Here is a 26,099-nt window from a genome sequence, read left to right as displayed (position 1 = left end):
TGTCCTTTCCTGTACGTTTATTTGTTGGTTTGTTTAAAAGCAAGAAAACATAACAACTAATGGATGGATCATCACGAAACTTGGAAGGATACATTATGTGTCAGGGAAGAACCCATAAAATGTTGGTGCTGATCCAGGAATTTTTACTTTCTGTAAAATTGCTCAGGGAATAATGGCTTACATGAACTCAAACTTATCTCTGCCAAAGTCATTTCACATAAGATGAGGAGCTAACTTCAGTTTGAGAGAATTGGTGCAGATGCTAAATTACAACCCTGACTGTTGGCACGAGAATTCAGCCTGAACTGAGACACTGCTGCATTTTTCATCAACCAATGAAAAACGGTTCATCTTAGTCGTGTTGTGTCGCTCTGCCAGAAGAAACAAAAAAAACCCTCCAAGGCGTGCTGCCCCCACATCAACACCCACGCAGGAATCCCCTGCCACTGCTGCGGCGGTCTTGAAATCAGTCCCTGCGTGTTCTCCCTCCCTGGGCCCCCCGTCGGCCTCTCGTCTGGCTCCCAGCCTGACCCATAACACCCCCCACCAAAGGAACATATGTAGCGGTGGAGGAGGCAGCAGGCAGTCAGCTCCACCAGCATCGTATTTTTCACACCACACAGGATGGAGGGCAATCCACAGACACACGAGAAAGGTGACTGAGTGTTATATAAAGAGAAACCGCAGAAAGACGTGGGCAGGGAAGAGACGAGCACGACAATACAGAAAGGATTTTATATATATTTATATAATTACAACATTTTCAGCATTCACATATTCGAATCCATACAACACATCGAGACACAGCTTTTAAAATGTATAAATAAAAGCAACATAAAACACAAAATAATAACATTTTACACAGTTATGTACATAATGAGGATATTATCTCGGGTTGCTGGCTTCATCTCCAGGGTTCAGTGCCTGTGAAAGTGTAGAGATGAACAGGATATTATCTTTCAGCATCTACACTGTTAAATGTCTTATCAATCTGACCCACTGCTCCTCCGTTTGTGCTCTACCTGTCCTCTGCTTCCCACACCAGCTCTGACACTCCTGCCTTGTGGAGAACCGGTTTCGGTTGCCGCCACAGCCGCCGTGCACAAACGGCCGGCACTCCCCTGAGCGACGGTGGAAGTACCAGAGCAGAACGTACTCTGAGCACGTCCCCTCTGACATGGGCTCCAGACAGCGGTCAGCTGCCGAGGCTGCACGTCAGACGACAAGAGAGAAAGTGAGGAATAAAATCGTAGCTGTTTTTCAAATTATTAATTAATCCTGTAGATTTGATCAATTTCCCCAAACTTCAGGTGCAGAATAAATTAGATTAGCCATCAACTGAGTTGCTACAAGCTTTATTTATTGTCCTCGGTTCTGACGTAAACAAAAGGTTTAATCACCAAACTCTCGGCTGCACTTCTGATCTGTTTCCACTTGATATTTTTTATTTATAAAACCCCTCATGAAATCGACCACAGGCAGTCAAACATTCATGGATTAAAATTCTGCTCTTATCTTTCTCTCCCACCTTGTGCTCTCAATAATCTCAACTCATTACTCACAGATGATACACGAAATATACGAAGAGAGAGACAACAACACAAAAATAGGAGACTTGAGACACAGAGCAAGTAAACAAGGGGGAAAGAAGAGAGGAGGAAGAGAGAGATAAGGAGAAAATGAGTTGTCTTGGCCACTCACCAGCTGCGTTCTCTCCAAATACTCTTCTTTTCTTCCTCTGGCCCCACTCCGCTCCATCAACAGAATCTGAAGCCAGAACCAATGAGAGCGATTAAACGCTGGTAGATTCAGTTGTCAAGGAGCAAGAAGAAGCTGGTGACATTCGGACTTATCTCGAATCATAATGAGAGAGAGATGGAGGTGAGGGACTAGGGGCAGAGCTGCAGCATTTATTCACATGTTTTTTAAATGTCTTAATGCAAACTTTCTGTAAATGTACAATCTCGGTATGAGATAATAACGGGTAACCTTCAAATTGCTTTTCAATTGTTTGCTTTTTTTAACCATTTCCTGTTGTTTGCCTTCCATTTTATATCTCTAACTTGCAAAGCCCCTTGTAACTGCAGAATACAGTTTATTATTATTATTACAATAACCTGCTGTTGCTAATAATCAGAAATGAAAGAGAGAAATCCAAAATATCACATTGTCATCTCATACAGAGATACATTTTAGCAGCTCGATCAAAGCAACGAAGCGAAGCATTAGTGAAGTCATGATTTCACTAAGCTAAAAGAATAAGGAGCTAAAATAACGCAGCTAGCAAACTGCTGGATGGGTCAATAAACATATCAACTTAAAAAGGTTATGATTGGTTCCATTCACAACTTGTTAACACTGCCCCCAAGTGGCCAAAAAAGTCAGTTATTGTAGGTTTAAATTCCACTTTATTAAATCTTCCATGGGGGTTATTTTTTGTCTGTTTGTTAGTCTCATATATAAAATATGAAATTCAGGTCAGATGCAGGTCAGTACAAGTGGCAATTCTTATTCAAATCTAAGTTTAACTACTAACATTAATGTGTTGATATTGGACTGTGGCCCACTGTGCTTGTGCAACATTCATTAATTTGTACACAGGGTGATGAGTTCTCATCATTTCTCAATAATCACGCTGACTTTGACGATGGGCAATGACAGGCTCACTCTTTGATTAGGTTTCTGGTCCCTGAAGCTACAATAACTCAGGATGCCGACAGATATTATGTCCCCGAGGCTTTAGTCACTAATGAGCTCTTTAGAATATTGTGTTGGTACATGATGACCTTTTGTTTAACTTTCTGATTTTTGCTTTTGGCTTTGACGCTGACGGCCCCAGTAACAGCAGCACTGGAGATACTGGCATAGGGAGAGCAAACTGGGATATGATGTGTTGAAGGGAGCTTGTGGTTTTCATGTGATCAATTCTTGAAGTAGCACATTTTACGTGAGGACAATGCGGTGAAGAGAGAAAAGGCTTCCAGACCTGCAGATCCTTCTCCAATCTCAACTAACGCATGAGAAAACATGCCTTCGTCAGAGCTGTTACAAAACCAGTAAAACCTTGACACACATTTATGGTCACACCCTACGAATCTGTGTGTTCGGCCACGGGCTCGGACCCGGCTAACACGTAAGAAACCTCTATAAACTGTATTTGTTTACCAGTGCGGTTTGGTATCATCCCTTCTTCTCCAGGGATCCCAGGGGCAGGACTGTCCACTTCCTCCGCCCTGTCTCCATATTCTTCTTCTCCCTCTCCGTCACGAGAGAGAGATATCACCACATCTCCCGGCTCACTTTTACTGTCAGTCTTTGCTGTTGTTCCATCTGGATCCACTGACCTTACCATGAACTTGTATTCCAGTCCTGCAAAGATAAAACCAGGATGAACATGGATGAACACAACGTAAGAATGTTGATATTTTCTATTTTCTATCTTGTGCTACACTTTTATTGCATGTCGAACATTCAGTGAGACCTTAGACCTTGACCATCAGAATGATAATAATCCTCTGAGTGTCTTTGAGGCGTGTGGATTCTCTGGATTCTCGGTGAGACGTCCCACTTAATTGCGGTCTCGTGTTTGTGAATGGCTCCGCTGTTGCTGGCACCATGACGCGTGTTCCTCTGAGAGAACATAACAGATGGCACAACACACGCGGGTGCCATGCTGCTGCCACAGGAGCGCCACCACAAACAAACCCCCCCCCCCCACACACACACACTTACCACACTTATCTGCCACCTCCTGCGTGACTATCTCCTTCACGTCTTCAGCCTTGACAGAGAAACACAGGATTCAAAGACATTTCATTCACTCAGTCATTTGAATAACAATGTCTGTATTTGTATGAACATGTGTTGTGTGGGTGTGATTGTGTGTGTTTGTGTTAAACACGTACTGAGAGTCCAGGATCTCCCTTCTCCCCCTTTACTCCTGAACTCCCAACTATGCCCTATAGGGGGAAAAAAACACATTGACATGTCTCTGTGGTGAACCCACACGGGGGAAGTTACCCACAAAGAACCCATTCAATTTTGAATAAAGAGATGGATCCAGCTATTTTTTAATCACTTTCATTAATATAGCAACGTAGCATTTTTGGACATTTTCCCAGATTTTAATACACGACGACAGCGAGTGGAAATAAGGCTTCCTGTATTATATGTGTGCAGTTTGTCGAGTGTGTTGATGAATCTCACACTCTGTCCATTTTGTCCCGGTGTCCCCGACGCTCCCCTCTGACACGGCTTCATTCTTCCTCTTCGGCCCCTCTCCCCCTGTTTGACAAAAAAAACAGATCGCACGCAGAATAAATAAAAATCTGAGCTTCGAATTCTTTCCGTACGACACTTCTACGTCAGCGAGAAACAATCTGATCACGTACGAAAGACGGACCAATTAGGCACATCCTTCCATTAGAGGTCCCCGTCCCCTCTCTCTCAAAACTGAGTCTAGTAATTGCAGCTGAAAGGAGCTAATTGAGTAAGATATTACTTGAAAGCTGCAGATGGAAATAAACCTGTGTGCATGTGTGTGTGTTAATTAAGGACACGTCTCTGCTGCAGTACACAGACCACATGCTGCCACTCAACACACAGACGTGGTGATGACTAATCAGCCTCAGCTCACACTTCTTGTTCTCCGTGTTCTGTCACTCTCTCATTCTTCTTTTCTTGTAAGTCGGACTTATACATAAATGTAACTGTGAGTGAGAGATGCACTTAATTTATTATATTAAGTGCATCTCTTATTAAGTATATGTTTCTGTACTGATGCCTATTTGCATGTACTATTCAGTACATGCATCATGTGTGTGTTTATTTCCTTCCTGCATGACTTACTATTATGAAATTATTGTGACATTACAGAAAATATGTGTATTAATCTTTAAAGTATATTTAAAAAAGTATTTTCTTAGCTCTATATATTTGGTTGTGCTCTTTTTCTCTTATTTAAAATACATTTTATGGTTGAACTGTAAAATATTAAACCTCGATTACATGTATTTGTCATTAGGATATCAGTATTAGAAATGTTTTACTTTTGAATATCGTCATCGGCCACCAAACAGTGTCTTCACAACAATGCATGATCACTGCAGCAAACACATCAGTCAATATCATCAGTCAATACATTGAGGCAGTAATTATACTGTACCTTAGGCCCACCACCCCCCCGAGGACCTGGGGTCCCTGGTGGCCCCTCATCTCCGTCCCTGCCTGAACTCCCTGCTGAACCCTTAAAACCTGGGAAACCCGAGAACCCTGATACACCCTGAATTCAACAATAAGGAGAAAAACACACAATGGTTCATTTGCACAGTGGAAGATACAAACACGTAAATGAGTTGGTTGATGAAAAGTGATGTTAGTTTACCGACCCTTTCCCCTTTCACTCCTGGTTCACCATCAACGCCACTGGTCCCTCCTTGTCCTTTGTCGCCCTAAAGTTTGCCATGATGGAAACAACAAATATAAAGTAAAGAAAAAACAACACTGAACATGTTTGGGGAAGAGAGGAAGAGAAAGACTTCACCTTGCGACCCGTGAGTCCATTCAGTCCAGGCATACCAGCGGCGCCGGGTATCCCCATTTCTCCCTGTTTTGCCGAGACACCATGTTCACCGTGTCACAAACATCATACACATGAATCTTATTAGGTGTGATCAGACTTAAATTTGGGTCTAACCTTCTCTCCATTGAAGCCTGGATTCCCGATGCGTCCGGGTAATCCTCTGAAACCCTGGACAAGCAGGTAACACGGCAGAATGTGAGGACACAAATAACCAACGTCCAACTCAATGAACTGGGACAAATAATAACCGTCTCACCTTCTCTCCATTCTCCCCGTTGTCTCCTGGTAACCCTGCTTCCCCTGAGTCGCCCTGTAAAAAAACAAACAAATCACAGACGGAAATTTAAAAAAGAGGTTTTGAAAATGAAGACGATCGTGTTTGCTTGGATCATTTTCTTCCGCGTACCTGATCACCCTTTTGACCTTGCAGTCCTACATCTCCCTTGTCCCCTTTGGCCCCGTCCACTCCGTGATCCCCGCTGCGACCCTTTCACGCATAAATACCACTGCTTGTGATTCCTTGAATTTAATGCTGTAGAATTTGCATCCAAAATGTTGTAAATTGAAAAAGACTGATCTACCATCACTCCGTTGAGTCCTGGCTCTCCTGGATCTCCCTGCAGAAGAGAAGGTAGCGTATTGTAAAGTTTAATAACACAAAGTAATGGATGGTAAAACTAAATGTTGCTGTAGTGTCAATATATTCCAATGACACATCACTAACCTTCTGCCCCACAGGTCCTCGTGCTCCAAACCTCCCCAATGCCCCCTTCGTGCCTGCATCACCCTTCAAGCCCTTGTAAAAACAATTCCTTCCATTATAATGATGTATTACAGCTGACGATTATCTCACAGAGACGTAATCATGGCAGGTATTAGTGACACTGAGCCGATATCATGCCGCGTCATGTCCGAGCTCTAAATGTCTCGTCAGGAGGATTCATCTTCTTCAGGTTTTATTACCTTGAATCCAGGAGGTCCGTCCTCGCCCTTTTCTCCTTTGTCGCCGTCGAAACCCGGTGGACCTCGCTCACCCTGAAACAAAACAGCTACTCAGCTCTTCATCCGTCTTTTTAGGTGTTTATGGTGTTTTTAGGTTGTTACTTTGCAGTTTGTGTGTATTTTGGTGCAATTTCATTGTATTTAAGGGGACGGTTGGGGCCTTGTCAGAGGTATGTGCTCATATTATGAGTTATAATATTTATTTAAGCATTTATTACTCATTCCGAATAAAGTTTTTAACCTATAGCATTTGATTGTTTTGGCTTTTTTCCCCCCTGTATTTAAATATAAAAGTATAGTGCAACTTCTCGTCATCTCACCGGATATCCTTTGACTCCCTTAAATCCTCGAGGTCCTTGGATTTGAAGCACACTGCCCTGTAGGACGGAAATCAAGAGTGACTTCCTGGTGCAAACAAATGTAAACTGCAACAAATAATAAAGTAATTCATGCGAATTCACATGGAAATTCGAACTTGTAGAGTTGCAAAGACCCTAAAACTACGGAGCAACATGAAAATCGTCATACCCTCTCTCCTCTGATTCCCGGTAGCCCACCATCTCCCTGAAAAGAAACAGGAATCTTAAAAAAAGACTTTCCGCTCATGATTATTTCAACACAGATTACGTCATATCTCGTGTTGCCATGTCGATGCGCGAGGAAAATTGTTTTCCCCCCTCGAGGCACTTTATTACATCCTTTCAATTACAATATAACCTAGGTGAATAGATCCGGCGTTGATAAAATGTAATGAAAGGTTGATTCGACAGGAAGGAGCGTGATAAATAAATCTCAGTCGTGACACTTGAGTCGAGAGGGAAACAAACGCACATGAAGCCGGACTGACTGACAACTGACATCGCTGCTATCGACACGGCCCCGGACCTGTCGGCACTTAAAAATGAATGAGAAACTGCTATCTCGGAAGTGAAAGGCGTCTGCGAGAGCACCTAGACAGTTGGCCTCTCCTCTACAACCTCAGGACGCGCTGTTGACGCAAACAACAGTAATAGGGAGTGATTTGTACTTAAGATTGTGGACACGCAGGCAGATAAAGCCAGGATGTTCCAGCGTCTCGGAAATAGCAGCACTTTCATGCTACTTTGTGCGCTGTGGTTTTTACAATAATCGGAGAAGAACACTCAGTATCTAGGTTGAACGTACTTGGTGATGAAAGGGGTCAGACAGGTTCAAAGTAGGGATGAGTCCTTCCTGCACTGCCTGCTGGTTGTAATATGTTAGGTTCCTTTGTTTAAAGGCTAAATATCATGTAAAGAAACACTTCTGCTGATTAGAAGCAACATGTCCTTGAATAAAATTGTCACGACGGGGATTGGTACCAATTCCTAAAGAGGCTCCTGCATCTCAGTTTATCAGACATTTGCCATGAGGTCTGAAAAGGTGGATTGTAGCAAGAACTGTAGGTCCAACATTCCTCTGGACGTCAAATTCAAGTAATCTTAATAACTAACTAAGTCGTATTCACTGAAATCTTTAGCGACTGAATTCTCAAATATTGGCGAAACCGGACATTCACAAAAAAATACCTATGTTGTCGGTATTTCACACATTATGTCAGTTTTTAAATGTTCAATATAACTTCACCCTTTCTCCTTTGCTGCCTCGAAATCCTTTCGAACCCTTGTTGGAGAAAACGTAAAAGAAATGATTATTGTTTTTTGATGTTGTGCACAAGTGAATGATCTTAAATATAATTTTACACTCATTTCTATGGGTTTGACCTGTTAGTTGTTTACCATATGTCCCGGAGATCCTTTAACACCCAGAGGACCCATTTCACCCTGAAGGAAAAGAAATACATTTACGTCTTTACACAGTCCGCCAACATCACTGATTGTAGTGAATGTGTTTGCCTTTATTGTGTTAACCTGGGGACAAAAATATGACGTAATCAATGATATACCTCAACGTTTTAATATGTAAAACATTTTATGCAACTGCCCCAGTGGATATTTCATGATCCAGAACTGTAACACTAACTGTTTCTGCTCAATCTGAAATGAATGAGTCCTTGCTTAATTTAAATTTAAGTTATCTGACACTTAGCTCACCCTTCTGCCTGGGACACCGGTCACACCCCTGGCACCCGGTTCTCCTGGACTACTGTCCCCCTGATGAGAGACACAATCAAGAATACATAAAGTCACGATAAATATCTTTCTCTTAGAACAGATTAAATGAAAGTAGAACACTGTCACTGCTACAAACATAAAACTAAATTCGTATATAGAATTATTGGATCAAACACAATAAAAGAAGATGCCACTCAATTATCACACATGCAGTAATTGTACCTTTTCTCCTTTTCCTCCAGATAAACCAAGCGGACCCTTCATGAGAGAAAGTGGTAGAAAAAAATATCATTAAGAACAATTTCCAGCCGGTATTCAGATATGAAAAATAACCAAACTTGAAATCAATTCCAACATATTACAAAAGGAAAAGTACACGTCTGGTACTATTTGTTCTTTTTAGTAAAATCCGACGCAGCGGGTGCAAAGAGCGTTTGTGTTTTTCTTACATGAGATCCAGGTGGTCCTCGAAGTCCAGGAGCTCCAGGGGATCCGTTCTTCCCCCTTTTACCTCGATCGCCCTGCATCAACACAAAAAAATGTCTTACTCCTCTTTTACACCCAGTGACACAACGTTCTCTCGTTCCAAAATAATTATACATGATGACGCACATCTCTGCCCGGCTCCCCTGCGTCCCCTGGGGGACCCCTATGGCCCGGGGAGCCCTGGATGCCTGCGTTACCAAGGATACCCTGGATGCCCTGAGCGCCCGGAGGCCCAGTCTCACCTGGTTCCCCCTGAAGGTAGAACAGAAAAATTGAGAGAAAGAAAGAGAAGACAAACACTCAGTTAAAGGTCACTTGTTTTGTGCAGCTCTTCTATTACTCTTGAATAATTGCTTGGTCTGTTTCCCTTTATCTTAGCAAAAGCTCGAACAAAACTTTCAAAGAGCGAGGCAATTAAGTTCACTAAATTAAAAACCGCAGGGGGGAAACGTCTATGAATCACACTGAATGCGACGGAAGAGACTGAAGTTAATTGATTCAATGCAGACGTCACATATGTAAATTGCTGCTTGTATTTTGTTTGAATGTTTTGAAACTAGGAAGGACGGACATGTCACCTTCTGTCCCGGAGGACCAGCCTGGCCCTCAGGTCCTCTGTGGCCGATACCTGGTTCTCCCTGAACAAACAAGAACAAACAGCCGTCACTCCCCCACACGAGAAAACATCAGCCCACAAACACGCAGCTTCGTCGTGAGTCGACTCTCACCTTTTGTCCCAATTCACCAATTTCTCCCTGAAAAGTGAGAACAGAAATGCGTCAGAAAGTTGGAATTCACCTCAACACATCTTTTTTCTTTTTGTGTGCCAAAACAAATAGACAGAAGAGTTTGAAATAAAGAAAAAAAAAGTAAATAGGAATAAGCAGACGTGTCAGCATGTTTAACAAGGGGAATTATTCATGTCTGCTTTAATCTACTGTCTGGCAGTCAAACAGAAAATAGAGCAGCGGGGACATCAAAAGCTTTGGACTCCTCTGGCTTCACTGACAGTTGAAGACGACAGAGGACGCCCCCCCCCCGAGCTCTGATGTCATTTACTGATGCAACGTGGGTAGTGGGGGGGCGGGGGGAGATATTCTTATGAAGCGAAGGCACATTTCGCTCGGCGACTGTCAGTCCTGCTATGTTGGGATGATGATAATGATTTCCACTCAGTGGGATCACGTCAGTGAACCCTCGCAGCGGAAGGATCCGTTTCACAGGAAATTATAAAACGATAAACATGTTCACTCACCTCTTCTTGCCATGTAGACATGATCAAAAGATAAGAGCGACCTTGACCTTTAACCTTAAACCTTAAAGCTACTGACTGCTACGCTCATCATGGTGTAATATTCAGATTCATGGGAACAGAAACGTGGAGCATTCGACTTCACAGCCTTTTCTGATGGTGAGTTTTATTTTGTGTTCAGTCACCTTTTGTCCTGGTTTTCCATTCTCCCCTGGTTGTCCCTACACAAGAGTCAAATTTAATTAAAATGAATTCACAAAAATAGAAATAAAAGGCTTTATTTATAAGTAAATAAAAACAGTTAGATAGTTAAAAGCCTGAGGAAATATCTGGGTCTTTAGTTCAATCTTAAATATGTCTTTACATAATTAAAGTGGACATTTATTTTACTTTGACCTGATCAAATGTTGATTTATTTTCATTGAATGTTAGAATCATGAGTTGTCCTTTGTGTCCTCACCTTCAGGTAGAAATACTCTGGAGGGTACGGGTAAGGCTGTCCAGTCTCCTCATCATAGCCTCCTGCTCTCCCCCTCTCCATCTCCTGCCTCCTCCTCTCCCACTCCTCCCTCTCCCTGTCCAGGTCTCTCTCCCCCTCCTCTCTCTCTCTCCCCTCCCTCTTCCTCTCAGCCTCCCTCTGTCTCTCCAGCATCTTCTCCCTCTCCACTTTCTCTTTCTCCCGCTCCATCTTAGCCTCCCTCTCTCGGTCCATTTTCTCCAGCTCGGCCTCCCTCTCCTTCTCCAGCTCCTCTCGCTCTCTCTCCATCTCCAACCGCTCCTCCTCTCTTTCCCTCTCCCGGTCCACATCCTCCTCAGGATCCCAGTCGTAGTCTCCGCTCCTCTCCTCCTCCTCGTAAACTGGATCAGGGACAGTTTCTGTAAATCCATCCGGCTCCACTTCTTCCTCTTTTTCCAGCTTCCACTCTTCCCCATCTTCATCTTTAGTGTCTTTACCTCCTCCACCTTGCATATCTGCATGAATCTCACTCTCTCTTCTCTCCTGCCTCTCCCTCCTGGTGTCTTTGTGAAGATCAGGGTTCTCCTGCTTCCTCTGAGGAATAAAAAAAAGTGGCACCATCTTAATTTGGATTAACACTCATGATCTTTATCTGCGTTGTTGATTAAAGTGCAGACCTACATTGAAGCCGCGGAAACCTGCAGCTCCAGAGGACAGATGCTGAAATTCAAACGAAAAAGCGACCATGAAATTGGTGCAATTTGATCCACATGTTTGATTTTTTTTAAAGTGGGAACATCTTTACTTTTTGTTCCTCCTTGAACCGATTCCTTCCACCAGGGGCGCCTGGCATGAACACCTGAAATATAAAAACTATTACTCCTGCTGTTTTTTTTAATCACTATTAGTCTGTTTTATGCACACACACACACAAACAAAGCAGGTACTTACAGAGGAATCAGGCCAGGGGGCGCCTCTTCTCACCCTCAGTTGAGATTGAGGCACCTGTCGAGTTCCCCCAAAAACGTTCACGAGAACATGTTTAGTGCAACAGTTGTGATGATTCGTGTAGTTTGATGTGTGTGACGGGGAAAAAAAAAACGATAAGAAAGAAAAACACAGACTTGCTTCGACAGTTTGTTTAACATGTTTTTACTGGAGGATACATGTATATATTACAGAGAAAGATTTCACCAGTGAAAATAGTGTTTGTTCTGGCTATGAAATATAGTTCCGTTATAATATGCTGAGTATTTTGGGAAATAAAAAATCAAGCATTTTTTTCCATATTTCAATAAATAAAGTTTCAGCCGTGTTTTGTTACAGAGAAATGTTTGTCTCAATAAATAAGGAGCTGTGAAGTCAAGGCTACACTGGTGTTCACCCTGAACAAGTTGGAGAATAACAACAGTCTCAACACAGTTTCCAGATGTTTACGGTGGTGCCTGGTTTTCTGGAGCTCCTCTAGAAAAAGGCTTCGGATACATAGAAATGAGTTTGGTTATTGGCCGTGGCTTTTTTGGGGGGGCGAGTGACGTCGTCGCTGAGTGAAAACCTCGGGTCAGGTTCAGGAGCTCCCCGCCAGCAACACAGTTCACTTTTATTCACACCCTCCATGTAGTGTGTGATCGCTTATGAATGATTAACTCTCTATAGTCAGTGTATAGTCCTGTTTAAAAACAAAATGAGAGAGAAAAGTAGTGTTTAACTTTTTGTCAGTAATTCACTCATAATCTAGTTTTCAAAGCATGCTGCTCAAAAAATGCTCTTTCTCATGCTTCAGATGTATATATATTATATACAAAAAAGAAAAGTGATTAAAAACTGTGTTGGTTTGTGTCCATTAGCCTTATACAAACACGTGCACCATTTTTGCACTGGTGAAATTTTCAGAAAAGAAGACGAGATCCTGAAATATGATGCCAAGTGCTTTTTTTCTATTTCATTTAAGCCCCCTTTGTTTATTTATGGGATTTTCTTTATTGTGGCAGAGAGGGAATGAAGCCCGCCCTTCACATTATCCAAGCTACTTGTTCATCACCATCCAGGCCTCTTTAATTAAGTGTAAATGAAAAGAGCATTGCATTCCCACGCATGCAAGATTCAAGCCCGTGCAAAGTGAAATCAGAACTCTTACCTTGTCTGGTTCTTCTGTCGTGACGGGAGGTGAAGGCAGAGACGCCTCATCCTGGTCATGGAAATAAAGAGCAGATAAGAATATTGAGTACATTACAAATCTAAATTTCCAATAAGCACCAATGAGGCGAGGAAGGATGCAGTACCTCCTCCACATCCTCCAGGGGTTGAGGCGGGGGGTCTGTGGTTGTCGAGGCGGCCTAAAGGAGAAATAAAATCAAAAGTGGAGGTTTAAAAATGTGTAGATCTGAATTAAACCTATCCAGTTACAGCTCTCCTTTCTTTTGCATCCCTATCCTCTCCTTTCTTTTCCTTTCCACCCATCTCAGTCCATTCCCATTCTTTCCCTTTGTCTGACTGTATGTTGACAATTCTCACCAGTTTTATTGTGTCTTGGTGATGTTTCTACATGTGCTTGTTATCAAGTAACCGCTTACAGAGCAAATATCTGGGTTTGTTTTCTTTCAGATTTCAGATTCTAGCATGTACAGCATGGTGTACTCTCACCTGCTCATCTGTCTGTGTGTCTGCGGAGGGCGTCAGAGGACGACTGGAGGTGTGTGTCCATGTTTCTAACTGCACAAATGAAAACAGTAAAATATGTTTAGTTTTCGTCAGGAACATTAAAATCAGTCTGTAGCCGAGACAGTCTTGCAAAAGTGAATGATACTGTTTTATTGTCTGAACTACAGATTGAATGATCCTCTCCTCTTCATCACCTTCTTGGTGGTATTTATATGTTTGTACTTCAAGCTGCATACGATAAAAAACATGGAGCGTGTGTGTGTGTGTTTAAATTAAAAATGAATCAGAAGATTTAGACCCAGTCCGGCTGAAACAGATGTTACAGGCAATCGTACCTCTCTGTTGTCTCGGCTCTCCTGTAGAGTAGAAGAGTTGTGTGGGGAAAGTTCTTCCTGTTTCAAAAAAGAAAAAGTAATTTCATTACAACTTTGAAACGCTCACAGCTCCGCGGATGGCGTGAGTGAACTCTTGAGGCAAACTAATTCACTCCCAATGATTAATTCAGGTCGTGGGTGTGTTATTAATCAACTCTCTCCTGTGTTTTTATGTGGGCAGGGATATGTTTCAGTCCCCTGAGATGCTGTTGCTATCAAGCAAAAAAGAAAGGTGATTATGAGTTTGACAGGGCTGTGAACAGGAAGGCACCCACAACGCTCCCAATCTGTAACAAGCCCGTGTCATCGCACTTCTCTTAAATGGAAGTTTCCCACAGTGCGGGAATTAGTCATTTACCACAACAGCTGCCTACCTCATATTCATCATCGTATTCTTCAGCGTTATAAAACTCCTCGTCTTCTTCTTCAACTTGCTCTCCACTTGTCTTCGGACAAAACAGAAACAACAACAATTACACGACGATACTGTTGCAGATCGTCATTTATTATTTTGTGTAAATGGAAGACAAGCAAATTCATTCAGAACTTTCATTATTAAGAGAATAAGACAAATGCATGCTTTCATGTATATCTGGTTAATTCCACTTGTCATATATTAAAAATGTTAATTTGTTATAATTATTTTTTAAAGTGAAAGTGAAGTCTTCCGGGGTTAGTGTGACCCCTTCAAGGACATTTACCAGGCGGTGTCTCTGCCTCTTATGTCGTCCTTTATTTCCTTTGCCCTGGTTAAGAAGTTCACAGTCAGAGAGAGAAAGTAAAACACAAAGATCTCCCATGCGTCAGAGGTTGTTGATGATCAATAGGAGTTGATACTGTAAGTTTAAGAAGATATTTCAATGAGAAGGGAAGTTAATAAATGTCAAAAATTAAACCTTTAAATAAAGACGTTTAAAAGTTATGTTCAAGTTAAAAAAATAAAAGGTATATATGTATTTATAGGACCACACCGGCAGTTTCTCATTTTTAAGCCCATTTATTTCAACTTTATATTATTTTGACCATTTTGGCAGATTTCATAAAATGTCCTCGTCTAGGCTGTGATACAAGCAGCTCATAGTTGTATTTATCAGTTTTTGGTGTTTTATGAAATTGGCTTTATATATAAAAAACAACATTAGACATAAAACTGAGGTTAGGGACTTTTTAAAGGGGATAATACAGAGGACAGAGGGAGTTGTCTCTTAATGATGTCAAGCTTGGAAGGGAGTTAGATTGAGCTCAAACATGAAATACTGGCGTGGTCCTGTAATAATATACATGTAAGTTATTAAACACATCAAGAAACATAATTACACTTGTTAAAATGAGTGTTTTATGCTCTATGTTGTATCTAAGATGTCTCATGCTCGTTTTGACTGGTGAGGGGGAAACCAAGTTAATGACAAAACGAACATTACAACTTTTACCTTCCCACGTTCCCTGTTCTTCTTCTTCTGTCCTGAACTCTTCTTCAGGGAGTCGTCCTGAGTGAGGACAACTGTCTCCACCACAGTTTCGGGTAATCCTGAAACCGTCTGACATCCACAGATTAATAAAGTTATTTGAAACCATGTTTAAAGATGTTTTTTTTTAATTCTTTATTAGAAAAGATAATGGATCCTTACCTCCTGAGCCGTAGTATAATTATAAGTAGAATTTACTTCAGTTCGATTGATTTTTAGTGAGGACACTTTGTTAGTGTTTCCATCAACCGTCTTGGTCCATCTGGATCCGTTCAACTTGGTCTGAATCCTGTCGAGCTCCTGCTTTAAGTTCAGAGTTCAGAGGATCAGTAACAGTGTCGATACACAATGAGCAGTGGGAGGAAACCAGTGTGTGATGTGGTTACTCACGACTGACGTTGAATCTGGAATCCCTCCGTCCAAATCTGGGACTTCAGTGACGTCCAAGTCCGACCTCGTCTGGCTGGTGAGGTCAAATTTCACTGGACTCTGTTGAGGCGACAGAAGCACTTTTTAAATCTCAAGAGTTCATTTCTTCTTGTTTACTCTGAGTTAAAATGCATCTTTCAAAAGCACATAAAAAAGCTAAAGCTGCGACAGGCCATGGACTTTCCTCTCGATATCAACGAACTCTCACACGTGCACTTTTTTCTTACGTACGCTGAACTCAGTGATGACGTTGGACGTGTGAGTGTCTGTTTTTTCCTTTGTGCTCTTGACGGTGCCGAGCACATGAAGCAGCTCCTCTATTCCTTCCTGCAGCAGCCGGTCAATCAAAGCCTTCAGCAAAGGCAGCTGGGAAAAGAAAAAAAAAGTTTTCATTCAGAAGGGAGAAACTCTGTCAACCTCAAAGTGTGTCCGGTGTCGCGCTCAGAACTCACCCGTATGCCGTAGGCTTCAAACATGATTTCAATGTCCTGCAGAAGAAGGCAAAGACTCAATAATGCAAAATGAGGGAACACGTATCCTAGGAGATGAATCAGTAAAACCTGTATTCACCTTCATCTCAATTGATTTTGCAGGAGCTCCGGCATCACCCTTTGAAAAAAATGAAAGCAAACTAACGTCATTTACATGTCAATATACGTGTTTTTAAAGGGTTTCACGGAGCAGCTCTACCTTCTCTCCGTTCAGGCCTTGTCCTCCCTGATCACCCTGCAAAAAAAAAAAAAGACAAATGAGGTAGAAAAGTAATAATGATAAGAAGTTATTTTACTTTGTTTTACTATGAAAACCCATTACCACCTTACCTTTGTTCCTGGTGAACCCTAAACATACAGAAGAACAAGAGTCAGAAATTGGAACGTGATATCAAGCTCATCACTGAATGATGGGAAATATGAATAACGCAAAGCAACAGGTGAAATGAGGCGAGTTCCAGATGTGTAGAATGTAACATGTTGGGTGTAATACACGCACCGTAGCTCCTGGAGGACCCATTGGGATCGGAAAGGCTTGGCGGACTTCCTCGTTGGTGGCGCCCTGTGAATGGATCCATGTAAAAAGATCAGTTAAGTTAAACTCTCGGCTCAAGGTGGACTTGTTTTTAATGGTTTTCTGGATTTGTAAGAAAGAACGAAAAATAAATGACCAACGGTAATAATTACCCTCCGGCATTGCTTAATATTCTGTTACTCTTACGACAGAGAAAATAGAAACCTGCTTCCCAGTTGATTAAATAAAAAAGGAAACGCTGGTGGTTATTTTTTACCTCTGGGGTGACAATCACCTGTCTACCAGGCAAACCTGGAGGTCCTGGCTCCCCCCTGCTGCCGTCTTTACCCTGTGAAAGAAGAAAACCACTCAAAGGTGCAACCTCAATTTCTCAAAGAGTTTTTTTTAATCAAAATCCGAAAACCACTTACATTTGCACCCGTGTCTCCCTTATCGCCCTGGAATGGAGAGCAAAGTTAACGTGTGCGTTCGAAAATATTTGAATGAATGTTTTTAAAATACATGTTTTGATTCTAAGGACCGTTTTGCCGTCATCTCCTTTACTTCCTCGTTCTCCCTGTGAAAAGAAAATAGATGTTCAATTTTAAACACTCGCCCTAAAAATAGCTGAACTGTTAATTAATGTGCACATTAAGCACATTAACAGTAATCCAGCTGGTAACACACAGCTAAACAGCTAAAAGTGTCAGACGAAAATCATGTTGCTCACATTGTTTCCTGGCAGGCCTCTCTTCCCATCAATGCCAGATCTCCCCTGTGGAGCAGAGGAGGTAAAACAATCGTATTTTTCAGATTCAAGTTGGGAAATGAATGGCTCATGCTCATCAAGCACGAAAACAACAATGGTTATGTTGGCTTGAATGTTCGAAAAGGATGAGTCTCAATACTCACTGGAGTTCCAGGTAAACCAGGCATTCCTGCGATCCCAATTCGGCCCTGGTCTCCTTTTTCTCCTTTCTGCTTGGACACACACACACAAACACATCTGTAAACTCTTCACTGTAATAAACAGTTTCAAGTGCAAACTAAAAAAAACAACCTAAACTGACAATATACAACATCATGATAATACTTTTATCATTCAAGGAGAATTGTCACATTTTAAACAGATTCCCTGTATGAGTTGTTAACTAAGCACAAGCAGTATAATTGAATATAAAAGAAACACTGGCTCTCTCACCGGACTCAGCTCGCCCTTCAGTCCCTGGTCCCCCTGCAGTTATAATGAAAAGGCTCGTGAATAAGATCTTATATTCAAACACAGAGTCATTCACACGGGCTGGTTTCAATGTGGCACGTAAATAGTTTGTTATAACCTTCGCTCCTGGTTTCCCTGGTAAACCATCAAGTCCATTTCTACCAGAGCCACCCTGCAAAGAACAACAGTTTCAACAAAACGTTGAATTTACAAATGAATAAATGGAATTCACAAGTAAAATATAAATGTTTAACAATTGTAAGCCGCACTGATACAAAAAGAACAATAACAACCCTACATTATAGAAGATGCACGTACCAGAGATGACCCTGGTACTCCTGGTTTGCCTTCTGGACCCTGTGGAGAAAGACAGATATGGTGATAGTGGGATGATTCAAAATTCAAGAGATCTATACATGAGAATGATGATCTTCTTTATACGTTTAATTGTTTAGTCTGTGAATTTACCTATTTCATCTGACCAATAGTTCAATATTTTACTTAAAAAGTACTTCAACTATTAACTTATAGTCAATCAATAGTTGTATTACTCTGAAGCAGAGTAGGATTACACTATTATTGATGGTAGTCTTGGTTAGTGTGCTTCTGAACTCACTTGTGATCCAGGAAGACCTGCTTCTCCTCTCAGGCCAGAGCGACCCGGCTCTCCTGGTTCACCCTGCAGGAGGAGAGGAGAAGAGTTTTTAATTATCCTTTAAAGAATTTGAATCAAATGAAGCACATTACCTGTTAATTGTCAACACACCTTAATCACTCTTGTCAATATATTGTTGTCTGCGACAAGCTGCGGGGGTGAAATGCAAAAAAAAAGAAAACTCAACTTGCTAATTGATAGACAAATTAATCTGATTGAGAACAGACACTAATTATCTAATGTCTCATGGGAGTGCTGTGTTTTTCTTTTCTTTGTGAGCTTTGTTACAACCAGTGCCTCTTTCAAACATGGCTGAACTGGTGAGGAGCTGTCAGAAAGGATAATAAAGATTTGTTTACTTGTGCTCCCGGAGGTCCAGGTTTCCCCTTTGAGACGCCAAAGAAAGAAGAGCATAGAAAAAATTTAAAAAAACATAAAAACGTCACACTACTGAACACAATGCACATTTACAACACAAAAGAAAATGAGCGCGGGCACTGAGGGGATGACACATGGGGTGTTGAAGTCACAGGAGGATAACAGGTTGTGACGCTGTGACACGGTGTGTGACATAGAAGAATGATCAGAAGGCGCTCAACCATTACAAACAATAAACATGCTCATCAACGTGAGAGACGGTGAATACAAACATACTTGCTCGCCTCTGTCGCCTCTCTTTCCATCTGTGCCCTTCAGAGAAATAAAGGTAAAACAATCAGTGATTATCTTTAAATTATCACGTTTATAGGAGATTCATTTTACAAATATGCAGCACTGAGGTTTTTCTAGACAGAGAAGGAAATTCAACATATCATTCAAATCTATTTCAGGGTGTAGGATTATTCTAATGAGCAAATTCAATGAACTTACTGGCAGCCCATGTTTCCCACTATCTCCTTTATCTCCTGGGTCCCCTGGTCGTCCTGGTAACCCCAGTGGACCCTGATCAACCACAAGAGGACAAATCTTTGCATTAGTGTTTAACAGAGGATACAGAGTTAAAAGCTGCAGTGAGCAAATGTGTGTGTAACTGCGACATGATTGTCCGGACAGTCTTTCCATTTTGTTTCTAAATATAGTTTTAATCATTAAATTAAATATAATTGAAAGTTTTCAGGGTATTTTCTAAAATACCTTGATCAGGCTTATATATTTGCCATCAAATGGAAGGTGACTATAAGTGGTAAATAAGTTTTTTTATTACTGCATTGAAATCCTAAAAAAAAACACTTCAGATATACCCTGATTCCTCTGTCACCAGGCTGTCCGGATGGACCTAGTTCACCCTGTGAAGGACAAAATGAATGAATCATTTAAAGTAGAACTTAAAAATGGACATGACTGTAATAATTACACATCATTGTTTACTCTGCCTAACCCACAAGCAACATGTTAAAAAGTTCACTGACTGATAAATAAAACAAAAGCATTGAGGTAATATATTGACTGTGCCTTAATTCCTTGGTCTCCTTTGGTTCCGGGTTCAGCCTAAAGACAAAGCCAACAGTAATAGTCATCAATGCATATCATCAACAGTCATTATGTATATTTATCTATGGAAACATATACAGTACATATCTGAAACACTGATGTTAATATTCACAGAAACTCTAATGAAAGGTAAATGGTATAACTTGGTCGTCATGTTGTAATTCATACGTTGGCCTTTCCTCTCATGTTGTCGGTTTCAAACAAACCCTTATGAGAAAATCTGAATTATGCTGTGTCATACAGGAAATGTCTATAGTTACTGTAGCAACCACTCAGGAGTTACTTACATCTTTACCTCTTAATCCTGGTTCTCCAGGATTGCCAGGGAACCCAATATTCCCTTTGTCACCTTTAAAGCCGTCGAATCCCTGTACAAACAATTGGTGTAACTTTAACAAACTCAGTAAAAGACAGCGTCTAAGTTTTATCATTTTTAATGATAACAATACACCAATACATCGTCTATGTAATTGAAGCTTTCTGTTCTGTCAGCATTTGCTCTGATTTGGTCTCCACCAACCCCTGGGTGAAAATTTAACCCAATAACAACCTTTTGGGGAAACGGGTCCGTAAGAGCAGTGAGGATGAACCAAAAACAGCAAAGGTCAAAAACTAAAATAAAGTTTTGGTGATAATTGACGAGCAAAAAATAATCAGATATAATTTACCTTTGGTCCTGGTTTTCCGGACAAACCAACATTTCCCTATAAATGATAAAACATACATATAACAGTCACAGACGGTTGTTCACTGCTTCATTATAAAAGCAACAGACGTGTTCAATGAGCGATTTGACTTTGCAGGTGACTCACTCTCTCGCCGTTCTCTCCTTTTGGTCCCTGCTGTCCTGGAATCCCAAAACCAGGACTACCCTATACACATCAAAACAAACCATAGCCATTCTGGATCTTTACATTTCTTGTATATTTGATGGTTATTTGCTTCAGTGAATGAGAAATGACTAAATGCAAGTGTCACTATTAACCTTATCTCCTTTGCCTCCTTGTTCGCCTTTGACTCCCTGGGGGCCCGTGGGGCCGACCGGGCCGATGTCTCCCTGACAGACAGAACATATTCACTCACACTCAGAGAAAACCAATCAATGATTCTGGCCATCGGGCGAAATTAGCGCGACGGTTTCAAAACAAAACTCTCCTCACTTTAAATGGTGCCCTGTGAACTGGGATTAAAGAGGTCGCATCCAACGAAGCGCTCATTCCCACAAAGCTAATGAGAGAAAATCTTAATTGTGTTTGAAAAGCAGACCCCGGAGGACTGAGTCTGAATAAGCAAGAATACCCCGAACAATTAATTAACAATGTTGCCAGAGAATAAAACATCAGGAGAATCACTTCCCTCAGGTTGAGCGACTTCGTTTGACCCAGCGAAGATAAATACAGGACAAACAACTTGGACAAAATTTAACAAGATGACACAGCAGCCTGGTTGTGTTCAATTAAACCTTTTCTGGGAAAACCTCCAATCTGTAGTCGAGCAGCAACAGAAAACTGCTGCGCACTTTTACAAGTTTTAATCGTACAAATACTTCATGGAAGCACAGGCTCATATGGATGCATCCTCCTCAATTGGATATTAAATTTAAAAAAAAATAGCCATAGCCAAGTGGAACATGTGTCACTATAGATATACAGAAAGATGTTTTTGACGCATTAAGGTTGAAGCAAACAGGGATATGGAGGTTTGAAAGTCCCATATCACTGTGAACCAATTAGAGTGTGATGTGATGACAGTTGTGTGACTGTTTGCCACGTTGTCAGTCCACTGTCAAACTTAATAAGAGTGTGGTTTCCTCAGATTCGACTGAGCGCTGAAGTCCAAATGACTGATGACATTTTGTTCCAAAATATATGATCCATTAGAGACTCATAATTAAGATTTGAAACCAAGCTTTAAGAGAGTTTGATCTTTGTGGATGTAATAAATCTTCAGAGAATATCAACATGTGGTGCAGACTCCCACAGCTACATTAATACAAGCTGGAAAATAAAACTACCTTGGGTTACTTACCCTGGCACCTTTTTTTCCAGTCGGCCCAAGTATCTGTTGTGATTGGGGGAAAAAAAGACTTAATTCAGAGTCACATGCTCCTATTGACAGAGTTAAAATGGGAGAGATATTTTTCTTACCCCCTTGGCAGGGTCTCCTGGGGCTCCTCTGAGACCCTCATCTCCTTTTAACCCCATGGGTCCAGTGAATCCCTGGCAAATATAAATAAATCAAGGTAAATGTAAAATATCACTATGATGGTAATGATCTATTATGGCCTCTTACGGCCTGTGAGCTATAATTACTTCTAAAATAACCCTGTAACATCATCCATCACTCCATCAAGCTGTCTTCTATACACCAGTACAAAATGTATTGTTATCTTCAAAGCTGAACTTAATTTTATTTTGAAATAATAAAAACTGTATAACAAAAGACGGGATGCATTTTTTTTTTGATAATCTCCTCCGAGGGACCATTCTGTCTGAAATTAAAAATCAGGGGAGCGGAACAAAATGGCCCATTTGCAAAAGACATGCCCACTGAGGTCTGACAATTCTGGCTCACGGTCGTATAATCACAACCATCTCTGATAGAACCGAATCTGGAGAACTCAAATAAAATGGCCTCCTCATTTGTTCATTTATTAATCTAACCGTCTGTTCGGAGACGTTAGGAAACAGTTATTAAATAGTGTATCGAGATTGGTCCCGGATAAATATGCTGCACCTGCGTCAGGCTCTTAGCAATCACAGGAGAAAATGGATTTTAATATGCTCAGGTGAGTTAGTGGGAGAAATATTGGTTTAATAGGAGTTCCTGATGAATTCCAATGTGCAGGTATAGTTTGTATATAGACACATCTTTTTTCATTTTTGTAGGAATTATTGTATCTCACTGTTGGTCCTTGTCGTCCGATTGGTCCAATCACTCCTTGATCTCCCTAAAAAGAAAATCAAACATGTGTGTGAGTGTGTGTGTTATTCAAATATCTATATCTAAATATCTATCACTTATCGTCATATTAATATTAATGACGCAAATGTTCTCAGTCTGGAGGACGAGCGGATGTGTTGAATGAACTCACCTTGTCTCCCTGCTCCCCTTTGAATCCCTTCTTTCCCTGCAGGCACAAAATAAATCACTGGCTCTTAATCCTTTCATCACAATATTAACCCCTCAGTTAAATAGGTGCGATTTCATCTCATTAGCCGAAGCAGGAATGAATTAATATGCTTTTCAGGGAGTAGCATGCGGAAACTCGGAGCTATAGCTACTGAGCTGGAGATAATGGTGAAGTGCACACCCGAAGTCCGATGATTCCCTGGATGCCGTGTTCTCCAAGGTCGCCCTAAAAAGACAAATTGCATAACATTACTATCCTGCTAAAAGATTTGGATATAATCCGTAGCATGAACTTTATGTTGGAATTCATTTTTTGTACCTTTGGGCCGACTGCTCCCGTGAAGCCAATATTTCCCTGCAAAACAAAAAAAGTTCATATGGTGAAACAGAAATGGGAATTCGACATAAACATTACAATTATTTTCTATTTTACAAAGATTTTAGTGCTGGTGAAGTTCAGAGGTCGGGAAGCTACAAGTACAAACAACCTTAGCCTCCCTTTAAAATTTAAACCAGCCATTTTCAAGGACTAACTCCCGTTGGCATCACAGTCTAAAGCTTTGGACTCTAGATAAAATAATAATGACTCTATTATTCTGTATTTAAGCTGCTGTACCTTCTCTCCCTGCTCTCCACGAGGACCTTGGATACCTTGTATACCAATTCCTTCGTCACCCTGCAAAAGATTATACATGTATTAGATCAGATATTCAGTCAGTTTCATGATCTGTGTGTATTTTCAGTCTAAAAGGTCAAATGCAAAAGATACCTTCACTCCTTTCTGACCTGGTAATCCTGGAATCCCATCTATTCCGATGGGACCAGGCAAACCTGCAGCACCCTACAGTCGTGTGCACGTGTGAGTCATGATTTGTACAAGGGAGACGAAGAAGAGCGATATGAACGAATAATCTTTTATTTTGTTTTTATCGTTATGCTTTGTGCTTTGGCTCGAGTGACAATTTGATCAACTCTGCACTTACATCTTGTCCTGGATCTCCTTTGTCTCCTGTCCCGCCTGGTTTCCCACGTAAACCCTTTCAGAAATAATGAAAGCATTCTCAATGAAACAGTGAATATTATATAATTAAACATCTTTATTTTTTAAGAAAATGGGTCAATTTGCAAGAAGAAAGGATTTATTAAAATAAAGTGAAAGTCAGCTTATGCCTTCATACGTACTTTAGCTCCTGGCTCTCCAGAATCTCCCTAAACAACACAAACAGTATGACACACATTATTGTTCTGTTATTCTCATGCAAAGACACAAGCATTATGAAACAATACAATATAAAAAGAGTGAAAGTCACCTTGACAGAGATTCCAGGTGACCCTGCAGGTCCTGGCTGACCGTGCAGCCCTGTGGCTCCATTGACCCCTGATACACCAGGAGGCCCCTGGGGTCCCTGTAACGTGCAGTGAATAATGTTTAATCTGTCCAAAGATACACACTTGAAAATCTCCCAGATTGTTGAACACTCACCGAAGATCCCGGCTCCCCTTTTCGTCCAGGGACGTAATTTGCATCTGTGCCAGCTATAACGTATCCAGGCTCTCCCTGTGTCCAACCATAAAGAAATGTCTTTACTCACAGAAGGGGAAATCAATCTGTTCTTTGCAACTGGGCCCTCAACACGAAATCTTTTAACAGGAAAATTAATTGCTTAAGTTATTAGACCTACTCTCTCTCCTCTTTGTCCCTTTAAACCAGCCGGTCCAGGACGACCCTGCCATGGAAAGAAATGGGACAAGTCATCAAATTAAACAAATGCAAATAAAAGACACTGAGAATAATTCAGGATTAGGTTCGATCGGGACGTCATTAATATTTCAGCCGTCTTTTCAAGGTGATCTTTTCCTTAAATTTAGGTGAATTTATATATCTTCTTTAGCATTTCCATTTTGATGGTCGACAAAAGGTACTTAGGTACATTCTAAAATACGATATCAAGGTAAGCCAAAGCAAACGTCATCTCACCAGGTCACCTGAGACGCCAGGAGAGCCCTGAAAAACAAAACAAAAACAAATGTCATTCTCAGAATCGAATACATGTGAAATAAAGTTTATTTCTTTTTGGATTCAGTTACCCGCTGGCCGGCAGAACCTGGGGGTCCAGTTCTGCCTGGTCGCCCAGGCAACCCAGGAACACCATCTGTTCCTCCTGGTCCCTGTCAAATCAAAACATGATGTTAAGAGCTGGAAAATTAAATAATACAGATAAACAGTAAAGCCACACTGACCCACACAACCTCTGCAGGGTTATTAGATTGGACTCAGTAATAATTTGATAATAGTAATTGGATTATACTTGACCAATGAATTAGAGAATGAATGAAGAAATTCTAGGATTACAATTTAGAGTATTGGAGGAGTGATTTGGATGTTTTGTGTGTGTGTGTGTGTGTGTGTGTGTGTGTGTGTGTGTGTGTGTGTGTGTGTGTGTGTGTGTGTGTGTGTGTGTGTGTTTGTGTGTGTGTGTTTTTTCTTACCTTCTCTCCCGTCTCTCCTTTGGAAGAAGTGAAAGGATCGTACTGTCCAGGGCTTTGCCTGAATTTCTACACATAGAAAACCATTGCTTATTAAAAGTTAAATCAATAATAAGGTGATTCAGATTCATTTAACGATGCCTGACAGAGAGAGGACAGTGCCTAAAGGTTCCTCTCGCAAATTATTACACTATTTTATGACTTAATTATAGTCATTATGCAGAAAAGAAAGACTTTAAAAACCTACCAGACCTCCGAGACCAAAGCCGTTCCCCTGAAAGACGGAGCAAGGTGACACAAAATTACCAT

The 26,099-nt window shown here is 41.1% G+C and overlaps 1 protein-coding gene across 1 annotated transcript in view; it reads right to left on the bottom strand.

Moving 5' to 3' along the window:
* Positions 1 to 730: 730 nt before the first annotated feature.
* Positions 731 to 26,099, bottom strand: part of col7a1l (collagen type VII alpha 1-like) — a 49,251-nt gene continuing 23,882 nt past the window's right edge. Inside the window, exons 28-109 of the mRNA XM_035147765.2 lie at positions 26,038 to 26,064; positions 25,794 to 25,859; positions 25,392 to 25,472; positions 25,282 to 25,308; positions 24,986 to 25,030; positions 24,787 to 24,861; positions 24,614 to 24,709; positions 24,486 to 24,512; positions 24,287 to 24,340; positions 24,073 to 24,144; positions 23,920 to 23,979; positions 23,623 to 23,658; positions 23,485 to 23,529; positions 23,266 to 23,301; positions 23,077 to 23,121; positions 22,319 to 22,390; positions 22,200 to 22,232; positions 21,157 to 21,228; positions 20,984 to 21,043; positions 20,840 to 20,875; positions 20,459 to 20,539; positions 20,133 to 20,168; positions 19,922 to 19,966; positions 19,551 to 19,622; positions 19,335 to 19,370; positions 19,040 to 19,066; positions 18,792 to 18,830; positions 18,642 to 18,704; positions 18,344 to 18,382; positions 18,144 to 18,197; positions 18,008 to 18,040; positions 17,719 to 17,784; positions 17,537 to 17,581; positions 17,348 to 17,383; positions 17,238 to 17,264; positions 17,084 to 17,155; positions 16,792 to 16,854; positions 16,623 to 16,640; positions 16,492 to 16,527; positions 16,372 to 16,410; positions 16,254 to 16,289; positions 16,033 to 16,167; positions 15,763 to 15,861; positions 15,535 to 15,675; positions 15,337 to 15,444; positions 14,608 to 14,652; positions 14,281 to 14,352; positions 13,868 to 13,924; positions 13,515 to 13,583; positions 13,154 to 13,207; positions 13,009 to 13,059; positions 11,823 to 11,876; positions 11,677 to 11,730; positions 11,553 to 11,591; positions 10,875 to 11,465; positions 10,600 to 10,635; positions 9,891 to 9,917; positions 9,741 to 9,800; positions 9,289 to 9,414; positions 9,126 to 9,197; positions 8,899 to 8,934; positions 8,656 to 8,715; positions 8,341 to 8,385; positions 8,189 to 8,224; positions 7,112 to 7,147; positions 6,904 to 6,960; positions 6,545 to 6,616; positions 6,306 to 6,377; positions 6,163 to 6,198; positions 5,988 to 6,068; positions 5,838 to 5,891; positions 5,696 to 5,749; positions 5,543 to 5,605; positions 5,388 to 5,450; positions 5,165 to 5,281; positions 4,207 to 4,284; positions 3,906 to 3,959; positions 3,733 to 3,781; positions 3,166 to 3,369; positions 1,702 to 1,767; positions 1,023 to 1,208; positions 731 to 924 (exon numbers count right to left, since the gene is read on the bottom strand). Coding sequence (XP_035003656.1) covers positions 905 to 924; positions 1,023 to 1,208; positions 1,702 to 1,767; positions 3,166 to 3,369; positions 3,733 to 3,781; positions 3,906 to 3,959; positions 4,207 to 4,284; positions 5,165 to 5,281; positions 5,388 to 5,450; positions 5,543 to 5,605; positions 5,696 to 5,749; positions 5,838 to 5,891; positions 5,988 to 6,068; positions 6,163 to 6,198; positions 6,306 to 6,377; positions 6,545 to 6,616; positions 6,904 to 6,960; positions 7,112 to 7,147; positions 8,189 to 8,224; positions 8,341 to 8,385; positions 8,656 to 8,715; positions 8,899 to 8,934; positions 9,126 to 9,197; positions 9,289 to 9,414; positions 9,741 to 9,800; positions 9,891 to 9,917; positions 10,600 to 10,635; positions 10,875 to 11,465; positions 11,553 to 11,591; positions 11,677 to 11,730; positions 11,823 to 11,876; positions 13,009 to 13,059; positions 13,154 to 13,207; positions 13,515 to 13,583; positions 13,868 to 13,924; positions 14,281 to 14,352; positions 14,608 to 14,652; positions 15,337 to 15,444; positions 15,535 to 15,675; positions 15,763 to 15,861; positions 16,033 to 16,167; positions 16,254 to 16,289; positions 16,372 to 16,410; positions 16,492 to 16,527; positions 16,623 to 16,640; positions 16,792 to 16,854; positions 17,084 to 17,155; positions 17,238 to 17,264; positions 17,348 to 17,383; positions 17,537 to 17,581; positions 17,719 to 17,784; positions 18,008 to 18,040; positions 18,144 to 18,197; positions 18,344 to 18,382; positions 18,642 to 18,704; positions 18,792 to 18,830; positions 19,040 to 19,066; positions 19,335 to 19,370; positions 19,551 to 19,622; positions 19,922 to 19,966; positions 20,133 to 20,168; positions 20,459 to 20,539; positions 20,840 to 20,875; positions 20,984 to 21,043; positions 21,157 to 21,228; positions 22,200 to 22,232; positions 22,319 to 22,390; positions 23,077 to 23,121; positions 23,266 to 23,301; positions 23,485 to 23,529; positions 23,623 to 23,658; positions 23,920 to 23,979; positions 24,073 to 24,144; positions 24,287 to 24,340; positions 24,486 to 24,512; positions 24,614 to 24,709; positions 24,787 to 24,861; positions 24,986 to 25,030; positions 25,282 to 25,308; positions 25,392 to 25,472; positions 25,794 to 25,859; positions 26,038 to 26,064 — 5,457 coding nt within the window. The 3' untranslated portion in view covers positions 731 to 904. The remainder of the gene's footprint in view (positions 925 to 1,022; positions 1,209 to 1,701; positions 1,768 to 3,165; positions 3,370 to 3,732; positions 3,782 to 3,905; positions 3,960 to 4,206; positions 4,285 to 5,164; positions 5,282 to 5,387; positions 5,451 to 5,542; positions 5,606 to 5,695; positions 5,750 to 5,837; positions 5,892 to 5,987; positions 6,069 to 6,162; positions 6,199 to 6,305; positions 6,378 to 6,544; positions 6,617 to 6,903; positions 6,961 to 7,111; positions 7,148 to 8,188; positions 8,225 to 8,340; positions 8,386 to 8,655; positions 8,716 to 8,898; positions 8,935 to 9,125; positions 9,198 to 9,288; positions 9,415 to 9,740; positions 9,801 to 9,890; positions 9,918 to 10,599; positions 10,636 to 10,874; positions 11,466 to 11,552; positions 11,592 to 11,676; positions 11,731 to 11,822; positions 11,877 to 13,008; positions 13,060 to 13,153; positions 13,208 to 13,514; positions 13,584 to 13,867; positions 13,925 to 14,280; positions 14,353 to 14,607; positions 14,653 to 15,336; positions 15,445 to 15,534; positions 15,676 to 15,762; positions 15,862 to 16,032; positions 16,168 to 16,253; positions 16,290 to 16,371; positions 16,411 to 16,491; positions 16,528 to 16,622; positions 16,641 to 16,791; positions 16,855 to 17,083; positions 17,156 to 17,237; positions 17,265 to 17,347; positions 17,384 to 17,536; positions 17,582 to 17,718; positions 17,785 to 18,007; positions 18,041 to 18,143; positions 18,198 to 18,343; positions 18,383 to 18,641; positions 18,705 to 18,791; positions 18,831 to 19,039; positions 19,067 to 19,334; positions 19,371 to 19,550; positions 19,623 to 19,921; positions 19,967 to 20,132; positions 20,169 to 20,458; positions 20,540 to 20,839; positions 20,876 to 20,983; positions 21,044 to 21,156; positions 21,229 to 22,199; positions 22,233 to 22,318; positions 22,391 to 23,076; positions 23,122 to 23,265; positions 23,302 to 23,484; positions 23,530 to 23,622; positions 23,659 to 23,919; positions 23,980 to 24,072; positions 24,145 to 24,286; positions 24,341 to 24,485; positions 24,513 to 24,613; positions 24,710 to 24,786; positions 24,862 to 24,985; positions 25,031 to 25,281; positions 25,309 to 25,391; positions 25,473 to 25,793; positions 25,860 to 26,037; positions 26,065 to 26,099) is intronic.

Source organism: Hippoglossus stenolepis, chromosome 22 (genome assembly GCF_022539355.2).
Source record: "Hippoglossus stenolepis isolate QCI-W04-F060 chromosome 22, HSTE1.2, whole genome shotgun sequence".
Taxonomy (NCBI): Eukaryota; Metazoa; Chordata; class Actinopteri; order Pleuronectiformes; family Pleuronectidae; genus Hippoglossus; species Hippoglossus stenolepis.
This window is presented reverse-complemented; position numbering and strand designations above follow the sequence as displayed.